The sequence below is a fragment of the Bos indicus x Bos taurus genome, chromosome 3 (genome assembly GCF_003369695.1).
Source record: "Bos indicus x Bos taurus breed Angus x Brahman F1 hybrid chromosome 3, Bos_hybrid_MaternalHap_v2.0, whole genome shotgun sequence".
Taxonomy (NCBI): Eukaryota; Metazoa; Chordata; class Mammalia; order Artiodactyla; family Bovidae; genus Bos; species Bos indicus x Bos taurus.
In genome coordinates this window covers 8741357-8765435 of record NC_040078.1, presented here as the reverse complement: position 1 = coordinate 8765435, position 24079 = coordinate 8741357, and the positions used below count along the sequence as shown (strand labels likewise).

The 24079-nt window shown below is 41.6% G+C and overlaps 1 protein-coding gene across 3 annotated transcripts in view; it reads right to left on the bottom strand.

Annotated features, from left to right (window-relative positions):
* The window catches only part of CD244 (CD244 molecule), a 39212-nt gene that overhangs the window by 3481 nt on the left and 11652 nt on the right, over positions 1-24079 (bottom strand). The window contains exons 2-9 of one of the 3 annotated variants that reach the window (XM_027528331.1): positions 8887-9225; positions 8522-8797; positions 6662-6769; positions 6155-6219; positions 5905-6018; positions 3913-3966; positions 2146-2211; positions 237-293 (exon numbers count right to left, since the gene is read on the bottom strand). In XM_027528331.1, the coding sequence (XP_027384132.1) occupies positions 237-293; positions 2146-2211; positions 3913-3966; positions 5905-6018; positions 6155-6219; positions 6662-6769; positions 8522-8797; positions 8887-9225 (1079 nt within the window). Of the gene's footprint in view, positions 1-236; positions 294-2145; positions 2212-3912; positions 3967-5812; positions 6019-6154; positions 6220-6661; positions 6770-8521; positions 8798-8886; positions 9226-24079 lie in introns of those variants that run through there. The other 2 variants (XM_027528332.1, XR_003508812.1) reach the window with 2 other exon arrangements.

Here is a 24079-nt window from a genome sequence, read left to right as displayed (position 1 = left end):
AATATTGGGGAAAGATCTCCCCAAAAGGAATCAAATCCCCAAAATATGATAAGATCTCGGGTTAGACCATAGCTCTTCTTGAACCTCTGCTTCCTCATCTCTAAAATGAAGATTCACATTAGAAGATCCCTGAAATCCCTCCAACTCTGAGATGCTATGGATGACTTTTCTCACGTGTGATTTCAGGGCTATGCTGTAAGCACTAAACCCATTCAGAAAGAATTCCAGAATCTTACCTCTTCGTAGATAGTTTTATCGAAGGATGGGCTTTGTTTTGTCTTCTTGGATCCAGTCTGGAATTTCAGAGGGGAAAGAATGCTTAACTTCAAGTTAAGAAGTGTCTTACTTTTAACTGATGTGAGAGGTCCCAAAGGAGACTCAGAACCCGGAAAGTCCCTGAAGTTTTCTCACCCAGAATGGTCTAGAATTTTCTACCCCGGGAGTAAACAATGGTGCCCATGGTTTCCAAAGAAGGCACAATACACACTTGCCTATGATATGATATTTCTGAACCAAAGTCAACCACACTCACACACCCCTGAAATTCACACATACACGTATTCCCAGCACCCACACAGACACACACCCTTCAGACAAATCTAATTCAAACACTGCCTCAAACTGTGTATCTTTTCAACACATAGCATACATACGCACGGTTCATGTAAACAGTTCTGCCACACACTTAAGTACCAGTCCTAGCCCATACCCTGAACACGGAGAAACACTGGAGACGTGGGAACTCAGAAGCTTTCTCAGTAGTATACGGAGCTTTCAAAACCTAATACCAAAGCATATGATCACGTGTCTGTGACTATATGTTCATAAACTACAGTGTATAATTTAAATATGGGCTTCTCTCATGGCTCAGCAGTGAAGAACCTGCTTGCCAATGCAGGAGATGAGGATTTGATCCCTGGATTGGGAAGATCCCCTGGAGAAGGAAATGGCAACCCACTCCAGTATTCTTGCCTGATAAATCCCATGGACAGATGAGCCTGGTGGGCTACAGTTCTTGGGGTCACAAAAGAGTCAGACATGATTTAACAACCAAACAACAACATAATTTAAATATAAATATCTCTCATGGAATCTGGGCTTCCTGGGTGCCACTAGTGGTAGAGAACCTGCCTCCCAATACAGGAAACATCAGAGATGCAGGTTCAATCCCTGGGTCAAGAAGATCCCCTGAAGGAGGGCATGGCAACCCACTCCAGTATTCTTGCCTGGAGAATCCAATGGTCAGAGGACCCTGTGGTCCATAGGATCGCAGAATCAGACAGGCCTGAAACAACTTAGTACACATGCATGGTAGAATCCAAGTTGACTTAATGACTTATTAGAAGGGGAGTGAAAGAAAAATCTAAAGATCTTCCCAAACCCTCTCCTCCATTTGACACAAACACAGGAGCCTTGGCCCATATGAGTGCAACACTCCCACAGTTTGGCAGATTCCCAGCTTCCACACTACAGTGGCAAGGTTTTGGCTTCATACTGTGACTCCAGCCTTGGAATTAACCTTCTTCCCACCCTCTTTCTTCCAAGGTAGAAATATGGCCAGGGGCATTAAGATGCCCTACTTTATGGTCCCAGGCACAGGTAACAGCCATGAGCTCAGCTTGGAGCAGGTTTCAAGGGGCCTGTGATGGGTTACCTCAGTCTAGAGACCACCAGCAGCAGGTGACTGGCCAGAACCTTCATCTAAAAGTCAACACTGTGTCTCTCTTGGCCCAGTCTACTCCTCCAGCTGTAGATTATATGCCCCTGCCTTGAAAACCTCTCCAGGACCTCTCAGCATAGCCTCAGCTGGTCTAATGAGGACTAAAGCAGAAAGGAGGTCTAAAGCATCTCCTTTCTGTCTTTGATGGTCTACTGCCTCTCACAAAAACTCACAGAGAAACCAACTCTCCTCCTAATCTCAGAGCTGTTCTTTTTCCCCAAACAGAACCAGAAAGGCATTTCTAGTTGACCCATTAACATTTAAACAGTCATTTCACACAAGCTACTCAAATACACACAGTGGAAGACAACTCACTTGGAAGTACACCCACGCAGACACACAACACACCCTCTGCAAACACATACCTGCATATGCATGGACAAAATACATATCTGTATAAACAGCAGCCCATGGAGAAGACTTACCTTCCAGGAAGCCTGTACCAATGAATACAGTGTATTTGCATTATCTTGTGATGTGGAAGCAGAAGCCTAAAGAAAACAGAAACAAAGCCATTTCAGAAGCACACATCCAGCACAATCCTAGGGAGGCAGGCATCTATCTCTTCCATTCCTCACCCTCAATCTTCCCCAGATGGAAGCTCGAGATGTTAGTGAAAAGAACCCCAGACTAGTTGGGAGGTCAGACAACCTGAATGCTAGTCCTGCTTTGCCATTAAAGATAGCTGCTAGTTGCTGAGTGCTTATTCTGTATATGCATCCTCCCCTAACCCTTATAACACTCCTACAAAATAAGAATGATCATAATTTGCCCCATTCTACAGATGATATTCCAAAAGGGTAAATAGCCCAAGTCAGACAGTGTGCTCACAATAGAAGCAGGATTTAAACCTCAGACTCTCCAAGATTCTCTCTTCAACACCTCAATAGCTCCCTTTGACATCACACCTTCCCTCTTTGGACCTGAACCAGGTGTTCTCAAAGGCAGGTAACCATCCTCTTTTTGCTCAGAGGAGAAATCTCATTCTCACCAGCATCTCAGTCTGAGAGGAGCTCTTCCCTTGCATTTATTTAAATTCCTCTTGTTATAATTCAGAGTGGCTGAAGCCAGAAATTGTCCTTACATCTCTCTTTGACACACTCTGACCCATTATCAGCAAATAACATCATCTTCAGGGGAACAAGAGAAAGCAACACCCAGCTTGGGAATTCCAGAGTGGCTCTGAGTGGTTGGGTGCCTCCCTCCCTCCTTTCCTCTTTCTCTTCCATTTCTCTCCTCTCTTCCTCTCCCTGCATTGCCTCTCCTTGTCCTCTTCCCCTTCCCTTTCTTCTCTTTCTTCATTTCTTGATCTTCCTCTGAAGCTTATCATCATCCCCTAGGAGTTTTCTTTGCCCTGCAACCTAGCCACAAAGCTAAAGAGTTTGTTGCTTGAAGTCTTAGTGTTAAAAAAAAAAAAAGTCATTTTTATCAGGAATTTTCATCACTGGCTGCCAGGAGGCAGCATTTCTTTTGAAAAAGATGCCCCACCCTGGATTATCAACAGTCACTTTAGCAGTCACTATTAGAGGTTGCTTCTCTAGTCTATGGACGAAGTCCTACAACCCCAAAATGTTAAAGATGAAGTAGGTAGAGGTAGAGAGAAGACTCGAAAATCATTTGGCTCAGCTTTGTCACAGCAGAGCTATGCGGCCTTGAGCACGTTTAGTTAGACAGTCTGTTTCCTCATCTACGAAATGAGGTTTCTATTAGACCTATTTCGTGAGGTTGTTTTGTGAGATTCAATAAGAAAACGGCATGTTATGTGCTTAGGAAATGTTATTATTAGGTCATAATTAGATAAAGAACAACACAGATGCATTTTCTCCTGAAAACAGGTATAGTTAAGGGCGAGAATGAAAAGTACAAAGTCCCAAGTACAGGGAGCATCAGGAAGAGAAAACAGAAGTTGAGTCCCCTGACAAGTTTCCTCCTCCCACGGGACCACCCTTGCTACCGAGCATGGAAGAGAAAAGAATGTCTGTGTCCGACTTTCCAGCCCTGTTCAGCTGTCAAGACATTCCAGAACTGCATTCATCTATACAAACAACGTAACGCAACTGAGGCCAAGCTGTCTTCCAGACTCCAGGAGCACCAAGGTCTTACTCTGCCATTCAAGGGTGTGAGTTTCTAGGGTGGCATTAGGAAACCCCCATGGGCAGGCATGGGATGGATTCTAAAAACCAGAGTGGTACCTGGGCCTGGATCGTGGAGTAGATGGTATTCCCTTCTCCAAGGGGTTTCTGCTCCTGCACAAAAGATAGTAAAGGGACATATGGTGACATGAGCAGACAGCTGTGTCTGTCTGGACTTGAATTGACTGGGGAGAAACAGGATAAGAAAAGGGGCTCCGGGGAGCATGGGAAGGAGGTGGTCCTTGCACATCTCAGGATGGGGACAGATACTCACCATGGAGCAGTTAGTGTCATGAGTGAGAAACCACCCAAATGTGAAAGAATTGCATCAAATTACCCTGCATAACGGAGTCTCCTGTAACTTGCTTTACTTTGGTAACTTAGAAACTTGCCTTTGCTGACTTTCTGATTAAATTTGCAGTGTAATTATTGACAATGGGCTGAGCTTTGGGTGGGGCTCTAATCTGAGCCTTACCTATTAAGAAGGGGCTTCCCTGGTGGCTCAAACAATAAAGAATCTGCCTACAATGCAGAAGACCCAGGTTCAATCCCTGGGTCGGGAAGATCCCCTAGAGAAGAAAATGGTAACCCACTCCAAAGGACACAAATTTGGGGACCCTAATTGCTCCAAATCCTCCTTTCTAGACCCAGCTTTGGTGGCCAGCTTGCCCTTGGCTTCAATCCAGCCCCATGCAGCTGTAGTGCTGAGTGGAGCCCTGGCCAAGGCCCAGGGCAGGGAGCACACTCCCTCCCTGCTCCCCTCTTCAGCCCTGCCCCACAGGAGACTGGGGAAGTGGCATTTCATGATGCCCTGAGTACACACTGCCAGCTCTGGCTCGGGGAGAGCCCATGGAGCCCATTACAGTCCATTAGACAAGGGACAAGCTGAGCTCCCTGGAAGCAGGACGGCACTGAGAGAAGCAGGGAAGCATCAGCCATCCTCGGAGGCTAGACTCAAGGCATCTGGCAAGAAACAGAAGTTTATGCTTTTCTCTTCTGCCCAGACCGGACTAAAGTATCTCCAGAAAGGTCAAAGCCAGGACCACGTGAAGCTTGAGATATAAGCCTTCAAGCAGAACCCTGGGGACACTAGCGACAGGCCGTGGAGAGATGGGGCCACAAAGGAGGAAGACCTGAGTCAGAAGCAGAGTAACAGGCTTCAGTCCCCAACAGGTCTCTTTCACTCTAAATAGTTTCCCCTGCGTTCTCCTTTTACCTAATTTAAAGTCATCTTTATTCTGCTGGGGAGGAAAGCCTATTTTTACTGAGTATTTGGGCATCAGTGACTGTTGGAAGATGCACTTGCTCCCGGGAACTGTACCAGCATCCAATAGTGATGGGAGAAACAAAGTCTCCTGCAGTTTTTCATGCCCCATTCTTCCAAGGAAAGAGGCCAGGGGAGCTGCTCTAATTCTAAATTCCCTAATTCCAAAGCCTAGACCTTTAGGAAGCTGCTTCTCTGTTCTGTGAGGCCTCACAGGGCCTCACACTGGTCACCAAGAGGAGCTCCACTGCTGGGACTTCCTCCTGAAGTGAAGTATCAGGAATGGGAGTGGGAAGAGGGCCCTTCCTCCCTACACCCATCACCCTTCCCTCCTGGCATTTCAGCTGGGCACTGCCTTTCCCCAAGGCCTGTCCCCACATCCTGCCCTGCTCAGGGGCAGCACAGCCCCCTGCGGTTTCCTCCTCTCTGACACCCCCTGGACAACAGGAGGAGTCGGCCCAACAGCCTGCAGATACTGACTGGCCAGAGACGTTCCCAGAGGAGCTAACCTTTGCCCCAACCTGGTTACTCTTTAGCACCTCAGCCAGACTCAGGCATCTTCTTCCAAAAATACTGTGAGCATAGGTCACAGAGCCAGCTATGAAACTGCTGCGCTTTGTCTAGTCAGACTGGCATCCTACCCAGCCTGGGCAATGATTAAGAAACCCACAAAAATAAACTTGGATTTGCAAGGACCTAAGAATTTGTGGTCAGACACAAAATGCAAGCAGGTTGGACTCTTCCTGGAGCTTATCCTGGCTGGTGAGACCAGGCAGAAATGAGGATACCAGGGCAGCATCCTTTCCCAGTAGGTACAATTCGGCACCAAGATCCCCTTCTGCTTCCTTTGTCTTCTCTGCCCCCTTATTTTCCTCTTCTTCTCCATGGCCAGAGCTAAGAGGCTAACGGAGAAAAGATATATGGGGAGGACTGAGGACAATTTTCTGGTCCTCACTCTCCCCCTGCCCAGAATGGCCATCCTCCAAAGAATATCTCTCAGACTAACTGAGAGAAATCCCAGCCCCTAGCATATCGTACTTGATTACTCCTGGTTCGCAGGTTGTTGACATCTTCATAGATTGTCAGAACTTTTGGGCTTGTCCCTGTTAGAGGAGGGAAGCAAAGAAAAGAGCTGCAGAGATCTCCAGAAGATGTTCCATCCAGGCTTCCACTTCTGGCAGTCCCATCTCCATCCCATATGACTTAGACCTTGAGGAAAGTTCTAGAAAGTAGGCAGGTTACTGTTTTTCCAGGATACCTGAAAAGCACAGTGGCAGCAACCTCGCCTGACATACCTATTCTATCAGGCCAGACAGACTGCAGGCACATTTGCACATTGGGGAACAGGCTGTAGGCATTCAGCAGCTACCCCAGAGGGCAAGAACAGAAAGAGGGCCCAGCGGCCACTGCCACCCCTCCACCAACCATACACACACACACACACACACACACACACACACACACACTGCTCAATTTACTGGGGGCCCAGGCACATGCCACTGGCGATGTCAAATCAGGCGACACATCTAGGGATTCTGCACTTACGTGACTGCTTCCTCTTCCTCCTCCACACACAGATGTAGGTGAGGGTGCTCAGGAACAGTGCCACGAGGAGAATCACGATGCTCACCAAAATGATCAGAAAGGTGAAATCTGAGGGATATGAAAGACACGAGCCTTGAGTGCTAAGCCCTCTCTCTTCTCCCTTCCCTCCATCTGCTGCGGAATCTGTTTCAGAACCACACTCCCCTCTCAGGTGGCTGGTCTCCTCCCACCCTGTGAATTCACCATCAAAGTCACCTCCCTGCTCATTTGGGCAACCTCCCTTGAGTGATGCTAAGATCATGGGTATTAGTATCTCACAGACCTGGCTCGATTCTAATTCTATAGACTCCGTGCTCTTGGATAATGTCCTTAACCTCTCTGAGCCTGTTTTCTCACTTAGAGAAAGGAGATAATGTTATCTACACATGGGGGTTAATTATGACTTTAATATATGTAAAACATCTGGCACAGCAAAGGTTACATCCATTCATTCTTTTGTTTTTAACTCAACAAACATTTGTTGGGCACCTACTATGTGCCAGGCAATCTTCCATATCACCTTCTGTTATTCCTGCCTTCACTGCTCTTCTTCATTCAAACTTTAACATTTGTGTCACAAATGTAGCCTGATACATAACCCAACCAACATGGGGAGAAGGGAAATGAGCTGATGTTCCAGGTGCCAGCTGACTAGCCTCCTTACAAACATAATTATAATCTTAGCAGCACTTCTGTGAGATACTTATTATTATCATCCCTGCTGCTGCTGCTAAGTCGCTTCAGTCATGTCTGACTCTGTGCGACCCCAGAGACGGCAGCCCACCAGGCTCCCCCATCCCTGGGATTCTCCAGGCAAGAACACTGAAGTGGGCTGCCATTTCCTTCTCCAATGCATGAAAGTGAAAAGTGAAAGTGAAAGTGAAGTCGTGTCTGACTCTTTATGACCCCATGGACTGCAGCCTACCAGGCTCCTTTGTCCATGGGATTTTCTAGGCAAGAGTGCCGGAGTGGGGTGCCATTGCCTTCTCCGATCATCCCTAGTTTACTCAAAAGAAAAACTGAGGTGCAGAGATGTAATGAATCAGCTTGAGATCAGAGAGCTAGTGAATGATGAAGCCATGGTTGGCATGAACAAAACTCCAGTGTCCTTGTCACGCCATATTCCTTCAGCTTGTTTCTTTTTTGCTCATGAGTGTTTAGTTTGTTGCTGTATTTGGGTAGAAGTTCCTTGAGGATGGGGACAGCAGGTTTTTTCCTGTGTCCCCTATGCTGATACCTATGCTAATCACACATTAAGTCTTTGTTTATATAATTAAAAGTGGTGTAAACTTAACTCAGAAAAAAAGAAAAAAAAACTTAACTCAGGATAACTCTTAGAATGAGCATAAGCAAAAAAAGAAAAAACACGAACTCTTCTAAGTACCCCCAAGATGATCTTGATGACCACATGACCCAGAGTACAGTGCAGAGCATAGTTACCTCTTGGGAAACTATATGGCTTGGGGGAGTTATCACTCAGGAGGAGGAAGGAGGTCTCCATCAGTCTCTCAGAAAAAGAATGTAATGATCAGCACCCACGTCAGGGCAGTGACTCATCAAACAACTAAGCATTCCCTACACGAAGGAGAAATTCACATCTCCCAGAAGGAAGTTCTTTATGGGGATAGAATTCTTCCTCAACCAAGACAGCCCTGGTTTTACAGGGACTGTATGCCTAGAGGTCAAGGCTTACCTTGGGAAGGGCTGCAAAGCTCTGTAGGAGCCAGTCAGGGGATCTCATATCAAGTCTCCTTTGCAATGAGCCTGGCTGTGGGGCTCCACACCTTCAGCCCCTCTTATTGCCCAAAGTGCTCCACTTACCTTGGTGGTCACTCTGACAGCCCTGAGTTAGTTGGAGGCTGTGGTTTGCCCAACTGACTGGATTGCTGACATTGCAGGTATATACGTGTGAAGCATTGACATCAATGTTCTCCACCAGTTCTGTGATGTTCCCAGGTATCTGGATCAGATTACTCCCTTTATACCAAGCATAGCTCACATCACCACCTCTGGCGACTGAGCAGGACAGAGTCACTTGACAAATGCCCCCATCCAGGACCTTCCACTTCTCCACCAGATGGGGCTTCTCAACACGATCTAGAAGCAGAGATTCTGATCAGAAAGATGCTGGAAATACAAGCCCTGCAAGAGTTACAGGGGCAAGATGAGCTGTCCTGAGGACTCACCAAATATAGAAACATTGAACTGGTGTTTCCAAACATTCCCAGCGTGACTGGTGACCTCCAGGATGTAGAGGCCACTGTCCTGTGGCTGAGCTGCCTCGATGAGAAGAGTGAAGTCTTTGCTTGTAAAATTGAAGCTTTTGTTGAAACAGTTTGGATTCTGACCCAAAGTTCTCCTTACTTCGATCCGGCCAGAATAATTGCTCCAAGACCATGTAAAACAATTACTTGAATTTGAGTATGGTTGAATCTTCCATTTAACAGAGTATGTATTTGTTTGTAAGCTGCGGGGGCGTAACCAGACAGGCTCTCCTGAGATTCCAACCACATGATCAGTAGAACCTAGGAATTACAGGAAAGAGAACCTATGCTGGAGCTGGAAGAAAGGGTATCAAGCCTGAGCAATGTGGATTATTGGATGTGACCTCCCTTAAACCAAGAGGATGGAAATGCATATGAAGAGCCCGGAGTCTAAGAAAACCTGAAAGTCTATCTCCCTTATCTGCCTCCCCTACCCCACGCTCTGTGCCCTCGTCTGAAGAGCCCACAAACAAGTAACAACAGTGACAATTTCTTGACTGCTTATTATGGGACAGGAAGATTTTAAACACTGTACATATTTTTACTTTTTCACTTTACAATGACTCAAAAAGGGTCTTAGCCCCATTTTAGAGATGAGGAAACTGAGTTAGAAAGAACTTAAAAGTAATTGGACCAAGTTACACAGAGAAAGATGAATCCAAAATCCAGTCAATTTGGCTTTAGAGGACAAATCCTTAACCAGTATGTTTTAAATATCGTATATGAAGTCTCTCTTTCCCTGTAGGGCTGAGGTAAGCAACAGTGGCCAGCAGTGACTACTGGGAATTCTTTTTATTTTTTAATTTTCAGTTTTAATTGGAGGATAATTGCTTTACAGTACTGTGTTGGTTTCTGCCATGTATCAGCATGTATCAGTCATAGATATATATACATGTCCCCTTCCCCTTGAACCTCCCTCCCATCTCCCACCCCATCTCACCTCTCTAAGTTGTTATAGAGCACCCGGGTTGAGCTCCTTGCGTCATACAGCAAATTCCCACAATCTATTTTACATACAGTAACATACATGTTTTAATGTTACTCTTTCCATTCATCTCCCGCTCCTTCCCTCACTGTGTCCATAAGTCTGTTCTCTATATCTGCATCTCCATTAATGCTCTGCAAATAGGTTCATCAGTTTCATCTTTCTAGATTTCACATACATGTGTTAATATGTGTTTTTCTCTTTCTGACCTACTTAACTCTGTATAAATAGGCTCTACGTTCATTAGCATTGACTCAGATGTGTTCTTTTTTATGGCTGTGTAATATTCCATTGTATATATGCACCACAACTTCTTTGCCCATTTATCTGTTGATGGACATCTAGGTTGCTCCCATGTCCTAGCTATTGTAAACAGTGCTGCAGTGAATATGTGTACATGTGTCTTTTCAATTATGGTTTCAAATGACCAGACCCAGTAAGGTTAACTGCTCAAGCTGAACTCATAGCTCCATCATCTGTCCTCCCATAGAACTAGAACTAGATTCATAATCCTTTCTTTTAGCACTTAAAGTGTTCGTTTTAGGACTGTGATCATTATTCATTAAGGTTTGTCAAATTTTTAGTTACCAGAAATTATCCACAGGATTGTTCCATAGAAAACAAATCAAGAGAGAAAAATAAAACTATACTACCAAAGTATATCCCAGTACATCCCTCCCAAAGGACAAAGAAGGGGACTAATGACCATGGGAGTGCGACATAGAGCTGCTTGTCATTGCCTATGCTAGAGCACCCCACTGCAATCAACGTAAACAAGTGGAAATTCCTGTGGCCATTTTTGTCAGGGAAGCTATGCAGCATGGCCCAGTGGATGCAGGGACAGGTGGATGCCTGTCTGAGTGGGTTGAAAAGGGTCAGGGAGAATCTGCAGGAGAGAACAGAAGATGGAGGTAGTTATACAAACATATTTTTTCAAATGGAGAACATTGAGAATAGAGCATTGGAGAGAGATTTCTAGATGTCCACATGCATTATAAACATTCACTCCTAACCATACATTCACACTGGCATTTTCTCAAGAGACTAAGTAAACAATTAAAAGACTTATAATTACTATTTGGTGAATATAATATGATTCTCTGATTTGACACTCCTAAAAGTAAAACACATGGAGATCCTATTCATATTCCTATGACTTGAACTGGCTCTGCTCATTACCAGACCAAAAGCAGAGACTATGCTATACACCTCCGTGACTGTCTCTTGAGATCCTGCCACTATCTAAAGATCTTGAGAACAAGGGTGAACAATAAAATAATTACTAAACCTACAAAAAGGACATGCACTGTACTCACCAATTATGTAGCCTTTACTGAATCCCTACTGTACCCAGGCCCCTAAAAAGGCAGAGCCTCTTCATGAATAAGATACGATTCTTGATGCCAGAGAATTTATGATCTGGAAATAGAACATGTTTTCATTCTGCACCATACACGTCAACATTGAGATAAATAATCATCTAAGCAATTCTAATTCCACTAATGGAAGACTAGATTAAGACATGCAGCCAATGCTTCCACTGAAAATAACTAGAAAAATGGGCAAAGTATAAACATATGTTGTTAACAGCATCAGAGAGCTAATAAAGTCATATAAAGTTATAGGTCCAAGATCTGTAGGAAGGAAATTCAGAGAAGTGAGACCAGCATTTTTGACTCCTGCTCCTTAGAGGCATCTTCTGAGTCCATAAAAAGCAGCTGAAAAGCTGAGAAGCTGAGCAGAGTTTACAGTAAACTCGAGGATCTAAAAGAACATGGAGTTCAGAACATCTTGATAGGAAGTGGGTACACCTAAATTCATCATATTTGGGGTTGGTACCACAAAGAGGTACACAGTAAAAGTAAGGGTGAATAAGGAATAGGCCAGCTCTCATAGAGATTAAAGCCAAATTTTGAATAATCTCAACCCTGGATTGGATTAACATTATAAAAAATCTCCAGTATTTCTAATCTAGCTGCCTATTAGAGACAAATATAAATTATTCCTGTAGGAAAATAACAAAAGCCAGCACATTACATATTTCTAAAATTTTTCATACAACAATGTCCAAAATGAAATAAAGGATAAACAGACGTAAGAAGAAACATGTCCATAAACCAAGAGAACTAGGCCCAAGGGACATTTAAATAATAATGTTATCAATCATAAGCTTTAAAGTAATTTTGTTTAACATGTTTAAGGAAATAAAATATGCTTGAGAATTATAGCAAAGAACAAGTGTGATAGAAAGCAAAAGTGGCCATGCTCTCTGCAATGTGACTTTGTAGCTCTTTCCATCATCAAGAGATAGTTCCCTTTCCCATCTCTGTAACCAGGCTGGCCTTTTGAAGAGAATGCAGCAAAAATTAGGTTCTGTTAGTTCTAAGCCTAAATCTACAGGGGCATTGCACATGCCTCTTGGAATGTGCCTTTACATGTTCTCTTGAAACCTGTCTAGCTGACATATAAACAAGACTCGGATAGCCTTCTGGGGGATGAGAGCTCACACGGGGCAAGCTAAGGCCATCTTGGATCCACCATCACCAGCCAATCTGGCAGCTCACCATATTTGCATAAATGGTGCAGGCTGAAATGAAAAGAGTAACTCAGTTGACCTCTGCCCAAGTTGCCAACTAGTGGAATCATTGACTAAATAAGTGGTGGTTGTTTTAAACTAATAAGATTGGAGGTGCTTCATTGTACAGCAATAATTACCTGAAAAAATGAAATTTTTTAGGTTCTGTTAGTTCTAACCCTAAGATCTGAGAGCCAAATGAAAACGAGCCAACTCATTAGAAAAAACCCTGATGCTTGGAAGTATTGAAGGCAGGAGGAGAAGGGGACGTCAGAGGATGAGATAGTTGGATGGCATCACTGACTCAATGGACATGAGTCTGAGCAGCTTTGGGAGATGGTGAAGGACAGGGAAGCCTGGATTTGTGGCAGTCCATGGGGTTACAAAGAGTTGGGCATGACTGAGTGATTGAACAACAGCAAAAATGAAAATTGTAGAAATAAAACATAAAATAACTGAAAATTTAACTCAATTGAGAACTTTTATGATTACAACAGTATGAAAACTGTTTCTTTTTTCACAGAAAGAAAAATGAGAAAAGAACAAACATATGGAGACTAAACAACGTGCTCCTAAAAAGCCAATGGGTCAACAATGAAATCAAAAAAGAAATCAGAAAAAGCCTGTAGATAAATTAAAATGAAAACATAGTCTTAGATTATGTTTTATAACAAAGATTATAACCTCATGAGATAACCTTTAGAGTTATCAAAGATAATGATGTCATAACCTTATGAGTTAACAAACATAACCTTATGAGATGCAGCAAAAGCAGTTCTAAGAGGGAAGTTCATAGCAATATAGGCCCACCTCAAAAAAATAAGAAAAATCTCAAAAAAGCTACCTATAGCCTAAAAGAATTAGAAAAAGAAGAACAAACAAAACCCAAAGTCAGCATACGGAAGAAAATAATGAAGATCAGAGAGAAAATAGAGATCAAAAAACAATAGAAAAGATCAGTAGCTATATATGACAAACCCACAGCAAACATTATCCTCAATGGTGAAAAATGGAAAGCATTTCCCCTAAAGTCGGGAACAAGACAAGGGTGCCCACTTTCACCACTACTATTCAACATAGTTTTGGAAGTTTTGGCCACAGAAATCAGAGCAGAAAAAGAAATAAAAGGAATCCAGATTGGAAAAGAAGAAGTAAAACTCTCACTGTTTGCAGATGACATGATCCTCTACATAGAAAACCCTAAAGACTCCACCAGAAAATTACTAGAGCTAATCAATGAATATAGTAAAGTTGCAGGATATAAAATCAACACACAGAAATCCCTTGCATTCCTATACACTAATAATGAGAAAATAGAAAGAGAAATTAAGGAAACAATTCCATTCACCATTGCAATGAAAAGAATAAAATACTTAGGAATATATCTAAGAAACTAAAGACCTATATATAGAAAACTATAAAACACTGGTGAAAGAAATCAACTGCTAACTGCTAAGTCACTTCAGTCATGTCCGACTATGTGCAACCCCATAGACGGCAGCCCACCAGACTCCCCCATCCCTGGGATTCTCCAGGCAAGAACACTGGAGTGGGTTGCCATTTCCCTCTCCAATGCATGAAAGTGAAAAGTAAAAGTGAAGTCGCTCATTCATGTCCGACCCTCAGCGATCCCATGGACTGCAGCCTACCAGGCTCCTTCATCCATGGGGTTTTCCAGGCAAGAGTACTGGAGTGGGGCGCCATTGCCTTCTCCAGAAAGAAATCAAAGAGGACACAAGTAGATGGAGAAATATACCATGTTCATGGATCGGTAGAATCAATATAGTGAAAATGAGTATACTACCCAGAGCAATCTATAGATTCAATGCAATCCCTATCAAGCTACCAATGGTATGTTTCACAGAGCTAGAACAAATAATTTCACAATTTGTATGGAAATACAAAAAACCTCGAATAGCCAAAGCAATCTTGAGAAAGAAGAATGGAACTGGAGGCATCAACCTGCATGACTTCAGGCTCTACTACAAAGCCACAGTCATCAAGACAGTATGGTACTGGCACAAGGACAGAAATATAGACCAATGGAACAAAATAGAAAGCCCAGAGATAAACCCACGCACCTATGGACACCTTATCTTTGACAAAGGAGGCAAGAACATACAATGGAGAAAAGACAAACTCTTTAACAAGTGGTGCTGGGAAAACTGGTCAACCACTTGTAAAAGAATGACACTAGAACACTTTCTAACACCATACACAAAAATAAACTCAAAATGGATTAAAGATCTAAACATAAGACCAGAAACTATAAAACTCTTGGAGGAGAACATAGGCAAAACAGTCTCCAACATAAATCACAGCAGGATCCTCTATGACCCACCTCCCAGAATATTGGAAATAAAGGTAAAAATAGACAAATGGGATCTAATTAAAATTAAAAGCTTCTGCACAACAAAAGAAACTATAAGCAAGGTGAAAAGACAGCCTTCAGAATGGGAGAAAATAATAGCAAATGAAGCAACTGACAAACAACTAATCTCAAAAATATACAAGCAACTCCTACAGCTCAATTCCAGAAAAATAAATGACCCAATCAAAAAATGGGCCAAAGAACTAAATAGACATTTCTCCAAAGAAGACATATAGATGGCTAACAAACACATGAAAAAATGCTCAACATCACTCATTATCAGAGAAATGCAAATCAAAACCACAATGAGGGACCATTTCATGCCAGTCAGAATGGCTGTGATCCAAAAGTCTACAAGCAATAAATGCTGGAGAGGATGTGGAGAAAAGGGAACCCTCTTACACTGTTGGTGGGAATGCAAACTAGTACAGCCACTATGGAGAACAGTGTGGAGATTCCTTTAAAAACTGGAAATAGAACTGCCATATGATCCAGCAATCCCACTGCTGGGCATACACACCGAGGAAACCAGAATTGAAAGAGACACGTGTACCCCAAAGTTCATCGCAGCACTGTTTATAATAGCTAGGACATGGAAGCAACCTAGATGTCCATCAGCAGATGAATGGATAAGAAAGCTGTGGTACATATACAGAATGGAGTATTACTCAGCCATTAAAAAGAATATATTTGAATCAGTTCTAATGAGGTAGATGAAACTGGAGCCTATTATACAGAGTGAAGTAAGCCAGAAGGACAAACACCAATACAGTATACTAACGCATATATATGGAATTTAGAAAGATGGTAATGACAACCCTGTATGGGAGATGGCAAAAGAGACACAGATGTATAGAACAGTCTTTTGGACTCTGTGGGAGAGGGAGGGGGGGATGATTTGGGAGAATGGCATTGAAACATGTATAATATCATATGTGAAATGAATCGCCAGTCCAGGTTCGATGCAGGATACAGGATGCTTGGGGCTGGTGCACTGGGATGACCCAGAGGGATGTTATGGGGAGGGAGGTGGGAGGGGGGTTCAGGATGGGGAACACGTGTACACCTGTGGTGGATTCATGTTGATGTATGGCAAAACCAATATAATATTGTAAAGTAATTAGCCTCTAATTAAAATAAATAAATTTTTAAAAAGAAAAGATCAATAAGTCCAAGAGTTAATTTTTTGAAAAGGTGAACAAAATCAACAAATCTCTAGCCAGGCTCACCAAGAAGAAAAGAGAGAGGACCCAAATAAACAAAATAAGAAATGTAAGAGAAGACATTTTAACCACTGAAACCACAAAAAAACATTTTTTAAAAAACTGAGAACACAGTGAATAGTTTATATGTAAGCAAGTTGGACAACCTGGAAGAAATTAACAAGTTTCTAGAAACATATAGCCAGCTAAAACTGAGTCAAGAAGAAACAGACCATTCAAACACACTGATCACTACAAGTGAAATAGAATCTATAATTTAACAAAACTCCCTGCAAACAAAATCCAAGACTGGACAGCTTTACTAAGGAATTCTACCGAACATACCAAAAAGAATTTCTACCTATCCTTCTCAAACTATTCCAAAAAATTTAAGAGGAGGAAACAGTCCCAAATTTATTCTACAAAGCCACCATAATCGTGATACCAAAACCAGACAAAGACACAACAAAAGAAAATTATAGGCCAATATCTTTAATGAATATAGATGCAAAAATCCTTAATAAAATATTAGCAAACTGAATCCAACATTACATAAAAAGGGATCATACACTATGACCAAGTTGCTTTCATTCCAGCGTCATGAGGATGGTTCAACATACATAAATCAATCAGTGTGATACATCACATTCATACAAGGAAAGATAAAACATGATTATCTCAATAGACACAGGAAATGCACTTGACAAAATTCAACATCCACTCATGATATTAGAAAAAAAAAACTCTTACCACACTGGTTATAGAGGGAACATATCTCAACATAATAAAAGTCATTTATGACAAAGCCATAGTCAACATAATACTCAATGGTGAAAAGCTGAAAGTCTTTCCGCTAAAATTTGGAATAAGAAAAAATTCCGATTTTCCCCACTTCTATTCAATATAGTATTGGAAGTCCTAGACACAGCAATCCAACAAGAAAAACAAATAAAAGGTATCCAAATTGGAAAGAAAGATGTAAATTTGTTAGCAGATGACAAAATACTATATATAGAAAACCCTAAAGATTCCACACAAAAACAATTAGAACTAATATCTGAATTCAGCAAGGTAACAGAATGTAAGATTAATACAGAGAAATCAGTTACATTTCTTTACACTAACAATGAAATATCAGAAAGGGAATGTAAAAAAGAAAAAACAATACCTTTTAAAATCACCCCCCCCACACACACACACAAAAAAAAATTCTTAGGAATAAACCTGACCAAAGAGGTAAAAGACTTATATGCTGGGAACTATAAAACATTAATAAAGGAAATTAAAGATGATTCAAAGAAATGGAAAGATATCTCATACCCTTGGATTAATTAATTAAAAATATTAATTATTGTTAAACTGCCCATATTACCCAAAGCAATCTACAGATTTAATACAACTCTACCAAATTACTCATGACACTTTTCACCAAACTAGAACAAATAATCTTAAAATTATTTTATGGAATCATAATAGACCCAGAATAGCCAAAGCAATACTCAAGAAAAAGAACAAAGCAAGAGGCATAACCCTCCATGCTTCGGATAAACACTACAAAGCTACAGTAATCAGAACTGTGTGGTACTGGCACAAAAACAGACATATGGATCAATGGAACAGACTAGAAAGCCCAGAAATAAACCTACATATCTTCAGTCAATTAATCTTCAACAAAGAAGGCAAGAATATAGAATGGGAAAAAGATAGCTTCTTCTGTAAGTGGTACTGGGAAATTTGATAGTTGAATACAAATCAATGAAGTTAGAACACACCCTCACACCATCATGCACATCAGAGTAGTCTCCACTCAGATGCGGGTTAGTGGGTTAGAGAATGAGAGTCAGGCTCTGCCACTTGGATTGACTCTTCCTTTAACAAATGATTTCTCTGTAGCCGGCAAGGCTGTTTTATAGCATTTTAACCACAGTAGAACTTCTTCCAAAATTGAAGTCAATCCATTCAAACCCTGCTGCTTCTTTATCAACTAAATTTATGTAATATTCTGAATCCTTTGCTGTCGTTTTAACAATTGATTGTGTTCACCATCTCTTATGAGTGCAGTTTGTGGCAACACAAAACAATTGCAATAATGACATCAAAGGTCACTGATCACAGATCATCATTACAAATATAATAATAATGAAAACATCTGAAATATTGAGGGAATAACCCAAATGTGACAAGGAGACACAAAGTGAGCAAATGCTGCTGTTGGGAAAACAGAGCTAACAGACTTCTATGACACAGGGTTGATATAAACCTACAATAACATGAAGTTCAATAAAACAAGGTATGCCTATTTATAACTGACAACCCAACAAAAAATGGCAGAAGACCGGCAGGCAGGCACTTGATAAAAACCTGATACCCAATTGGCAAACAAGCAGCAAAAAGGTCCCCAACATTGTTGGTTATCAGAAAATAATGAGAATACTATATCTGCACCAAAATGGCTAAAAGACTGAAAATTCCAAGTGTTGGCAGGGATGAGATTCAATTGAGGCTCTCATTCATTGCTAGGGAGAGTCCAAATTGGCACAGTTACTTTGGAAAACTGACAATATCTTTTAAAACTAAAGTTCAGATCAGATCAGATCAGTTGCTCAGTCATGTCGGACTCTTTGTGACCCCATGAATCGCAGCACGCCAGGCCTCCCTGTCCAACACCAACTCCCGGAGTTCACTCAGACTCACGTCCATCGAGTCAGTGATGCCATCCAGCCATCTCATCCTCTATCAACCCCTTCTCCTCCTGCCCCCAATCCCTCCCAGCATCAGAGTCTTTGCCAATGAGTCAACTCTTCGCATGAGGTTGCCAAAGTACTGGAGTTTCAGCTTTAGCATCATTCCTTCCAAAGAAATCCCAGGGCTGATCTCCTTCACAATGGACTGGTTGGATTTCCTTGCAGTCCAAGGGACTCTCAAGAGTCTTCTCCAACACCACAGTTCAAAAGCATCAATTCTTCAGTGCTCAGCTTTCTTCACAGTCCAACTCTCACATCCATACATGGCCACTGGAAAAACCATAGCCTTGACTAGACGAACCTTTGTTGGCAAAGTCATGTCTCTGCTTTTGAATATGCTATCTAGGTTGGTCATAACTTTCCTTCCAAGGAGTAATCGTCTTCTAATTTCATGGCTGCAGTCACCATCCGCAGTGATTTTGGAGCCCAGAAAAATAAAGTCTGACACTGTTTCCACTGTTACCCCATCTATTTCCCATGAAGTGATGGGACCGGATGCCATGATCTTCGTTTTCTGAATGTTGAGCTTTATCCACTTTCACCTTCATCAGGAGGCTTTTGAGTTCCTCTTCACTTTCTGCCATAAGGGTGGTGTCATCTGCATATCTGAGGTTATTGATATTTCTCCCGGCAATCTTGATTCCAGCTTGTGTTTCTTCCAGTCCAGCGTTTCTCATGATGTACTCTGCATATAAGTTAAATAAACAGGGTGACAATATATAGCCTTGACAAACTCCTTTTCCTATTTGGAACCAGTCTGTTGTTCCATGTCCAGTTCTAACTATTGCTTCCTGACCTGGATACAAATTTCTCAAGAGGCAGATCAGGTGGTCTGGTATTCCCATCTCTTTCAGAATTTCCCACAGTTTATTGTGATCCACACAGTCAAAGATTTTGGCATAGTCAATAAAGCAGAAATAGATGTTTTTCTGGAACTCTCTTGCTTTTTTGATGATCCAGTGGATGTTGGCAATTTGATCTCTGGTTCCTCTGCCTTTTCTAAAACCAGCTTGAAAACTAAAGTTACATATGCCCTATGGCCCACAAGAGTATTTCTTGTGAATACTCAAGAAAATGTATGCAAGAAAGCTCATAATGGCTTTATTCATAATAATTCAAGAAGGGGGGGGAATCCCAAATACCAGTCATCATTAGCTGAGTAAATAAATCATGTTATATTCATATAATGGAAAATTAAACATCAATGAAAAAGAATAAACTACTCTACAAGCAAAAATGTGGATGGATCTTATCAACATGGTTATTAATAAAGAAATGTTTTACTTCTTGAGATGGGTGGTGGTTACATGTACATATATATGTAAAAGTTCATCTACATGTACAAGAATGAAATTAGAATACTCCCTAACACCATACATAAGAATAAACTCAAAATGGATTAAAGACCTAAATGTAAGGCCAGACACTATAAAACTCAGAGGATAATATAGGCAGAACACTCTCTGACATAAATCACACAAGATCTTTTCTCACACCACCTAAAGTAATGAATATATAAAATAAAAATAAACAAATTAGACCCAACCAAACTTAAAAGCTTTTGCACAACAAAAGAAACCATAAATAAGACAAATGAAAATCCTCAGGATGGGAGAAAATATTTGCAAATGAAGCAAGGGATTAGTCTCCAAAACATAAAATCATTGTTTAATATTAAAAAAAATCCAATCAACAATCAATAATGACTGGAAGATTTAAATAGACATTTCTCCAAAGAAAACATACAGATGGACAATAAACACATGAAAAGATGCTCAACATCATTAATTATTAGAGAAACACAAATGAAAACTATAATGAGTTACCACCTCACACTGATCAGAATGGCCATCATTAAAATATCTACAAACAATAAATGCTGGAGAGGATGTGGAGAAGAGGGAATCCTCTTACACTGTTGGTGGGAATGTGGTTTGGCGTAGCCACTATGAAGAATGGTATGGAGGTTTTTAATACAGCTGCCACATGGCCCAGCAATCCCACTCCTGTGCATATACCTGAGTAAACCATAATTCCAAAAGATACATGCACCCAATGTTTATTGAAGCACTATTTCCAATAGTCAGGATATGGAAGCAAACTAAATGTCCATCAGTAGAGGAATGGATAAAGAGGATGAGGCATGTATATACAATGCCGTATTACTCAGCCATAAAAAGGCATGAAATTGTGCCATTTGGACAGACGGCACAGATGTGGATGGACCTAGAGACTGTCATACAGAGTGAAGTGAGTCAGAAAGAAAAAAACAAATATCATATACTAACACACATACTAACACATTCCACATATATGTGAAATCTAGAAAATTACACAGAGGAACCTATTTGCAAAGCAGAAAGAGACACAGACATAGAGAACAAATGTATGGACACTAAGCAGGGAAAGGGAGAGAGGAATGAATTGGGAGATTAGGGTTGACATAAAGACACTGCTGATGTTATGTATAAAACAGATAACTAATGGGAGCCTACTGTATAGCACAGCGAACGCTACTCAGTGCTCTGTGGTGACCAAATGGGAAGGAAATTTTAAAAAGGGGGGGATAAATATATCCTTATGGCTGATTCACCTTGCTGCACAGCAGAAAATAATATAACATAATATAAATTTTTTTCAGTTCAAGCTGTTTATGTAAACTTTTTGTATATTACTATATTTTATATTTTGATAAAATATGAAAAAGGAGTTATTACTACCCTTCAGAGAGCTGTTTTGATCATTTAACTAAGTAATATGTACTTTGATAAGAGCAAAGTGTGGTATTGCCACTTGTGGAAACACTACCAGAGCAAGAGTGGAATTACTAGCAAGCTAATTATTAGAAAAGTCTTCCTGATACGTAACTCAAATGACAACCAGAAATCAGTGGATTGGAAACTTTCACAAGTAAAACCGACTAGAAAGTAGGCTAGGTAAATTTACAGGTTGATGAAGATTTCCTAAACCCATAGTACATCTATAAGAATCAGTGAGCTCCTTTGAGACAATGAGAAGACTATTCACTCCTGTACTCAACAAGTATCTACTGAATAATCTCTATGTGTCAGAAATTGTTCTAGGGAAGATATGTTAATCTCAACACTTGATCTTTGGGGCCTGTTAATTCCCTGTTGCAGGGGACAGGGGAGATGGCCTGTGACTCATAAGGGTATGTGATATCATCCCTGGCCTCTGCCCACTAGATGCCAGCACCCCTGCCCCAGTCATAACAACAACAAAAAAAATGTTTTAGACATTTCCAATTGTCCCTTGGGGGGCAAAATTGAGACCCACTGTTCAGGGGCATTGAACTAGAAAAGTGAGCAAGAAAGATAAGATCCCTGCACTTGTGAAGTTTAAACTTCAGTTACACACCGTAAATAAGAGAAAAATGAAACAAGATCCTTTCAGAGAAGCATAAGTGCCATGAAAGTAGTTTTAAAAGATAATATAACAGTAATTGGTAGATTCATGACCAGAGAAGGTGACGTTTGAGCTAAGAAATGAAAGATATGCAGAATTCAAGCAGGAGGGAAGCTATAGAAAAAGCATTCCAAGTAGGGGGAACCACAGCTTCAAGGGCCCTCTGGGGACAGGGAATCAAGCAGAAGATGCAGCCCTTAGGCAGAATATTAGAGATAGAATTAAGAGAGATGGAAATACATATATATCATAAGTCTTAATTTTCCAGAAACAGGACATCACGTTCACAGACTATGGAAACAGGACACAATTTTTTTAAAAAATTACATCCAAGAGATTAGCCCAGGCAAGTAGAGTTGGGGAGAATTGTGAATAGAATGGTACAGGGAAAGATGGAAATGCCCCCAGTATATCACAAGCAGATGCTAAAGGAAGGGCTTCCCGGGTGGCTCAGTGGTAAAGAATCCTCCTGCCAATGCAGGAGATGTGAGTTCAATCCCTGGGTCAGGAAGATCTTCTGGAGGAGGAAATGGCAACCCACTCCAGTATTCTTGCCTAAACAAATCCCATGGACAGAGGAGCCTGGCAGGCCACAGTCCATGAGGTTGCAAAGAATCAGACATGACTGAGTACACAGGGACACGCACAAAGGAAGATATAGAACTCCCAAGACTGCTTAACTGACAATAGCAGTATCAGTCAAATGAAGGGTAAAGGGTAAGACCCAGTGGGGAGGGAACCACATCAATGGAGACACATTTCATTGGCCAGGCACTGGGCTAAGTAATGGGTATCCAAATTTCCACCCCACCTAAGGCAGTAAAGGGCTTCCCAGCTGGCACTAGTGGTAAAGAATCCATCTGCCAATACAGGAGACAGAAGAGACACAGGTTTGATCCCTGGGTGAGGAAGATCCCCTGGAGGAGGGCATGGCAACCCACTCCAGTATTCTTGTCTGGAGAGTCCCATGGACAGAGGAAACTGGCAGGCTCCAGTCCAGAGAGTCGCAAAGGGTCAGACATGACTGTAGCAACTGAGCACACACGCAAGGCAGTAAAGAACTCAGGCTGCAGATGGCTCCTGAGTATTCCATGGTGGTAACTCCAAGAGCAATAATAAAAGCCAAGTTTGGGACTTTCCTGGTGGTCCAGTGGTTAAGAGTTCGCCGTCCAGTGCAGGGAACGTCCTGGTCAGGGAACTAAGATAGCACACACCGTGGGGCAACTAAGCCCATGGGCCACAAGTAGAGAAGCCCAGGAGCCACAAAGAAGGATCTCACATACCTCACCTGAGACCCAATGCAGCCAAAAAAGAAAAAAACAAGTTTAAGGGCTCTCAAGCATGGGTGCCAGAAGTCCTTAATACAAAACCAAAATTTATAGGGCAGGGCATGATTTTCAATAAGGAATGAAAGCCAAATAATAAGAAGAGAACAGGATCAAAACAGAAGCATGTAAGGATAATGTGGAAGCTGTGAAGAGCCACAGTTACTAGTGCATGCACGGAGGCATCTTACTGGCCCAAAGGCGGGGAAGAAGTTCAGCCAATACACCAAAGAAAGCTCTCCATGTTGCTCAGAGCTGTTACGATTACTGTTGCTCATATCATATCTGCAAGAAGGTATTTGCAATATCACTCCTATTTTAGAGAATAGGATTGTTAAGGGCACTGGGCAAAGACATAAAAAAAAGTTACAGTCTCTGTTTTACTATGCATACCGTCTAGAGGAAAAGAGCCAAAAACTTGATGTGAGCTGTGCTATGAGGGTATGCCAAGGTGTGACACAAGAATAAGGAAAGCGTGCATTATTTT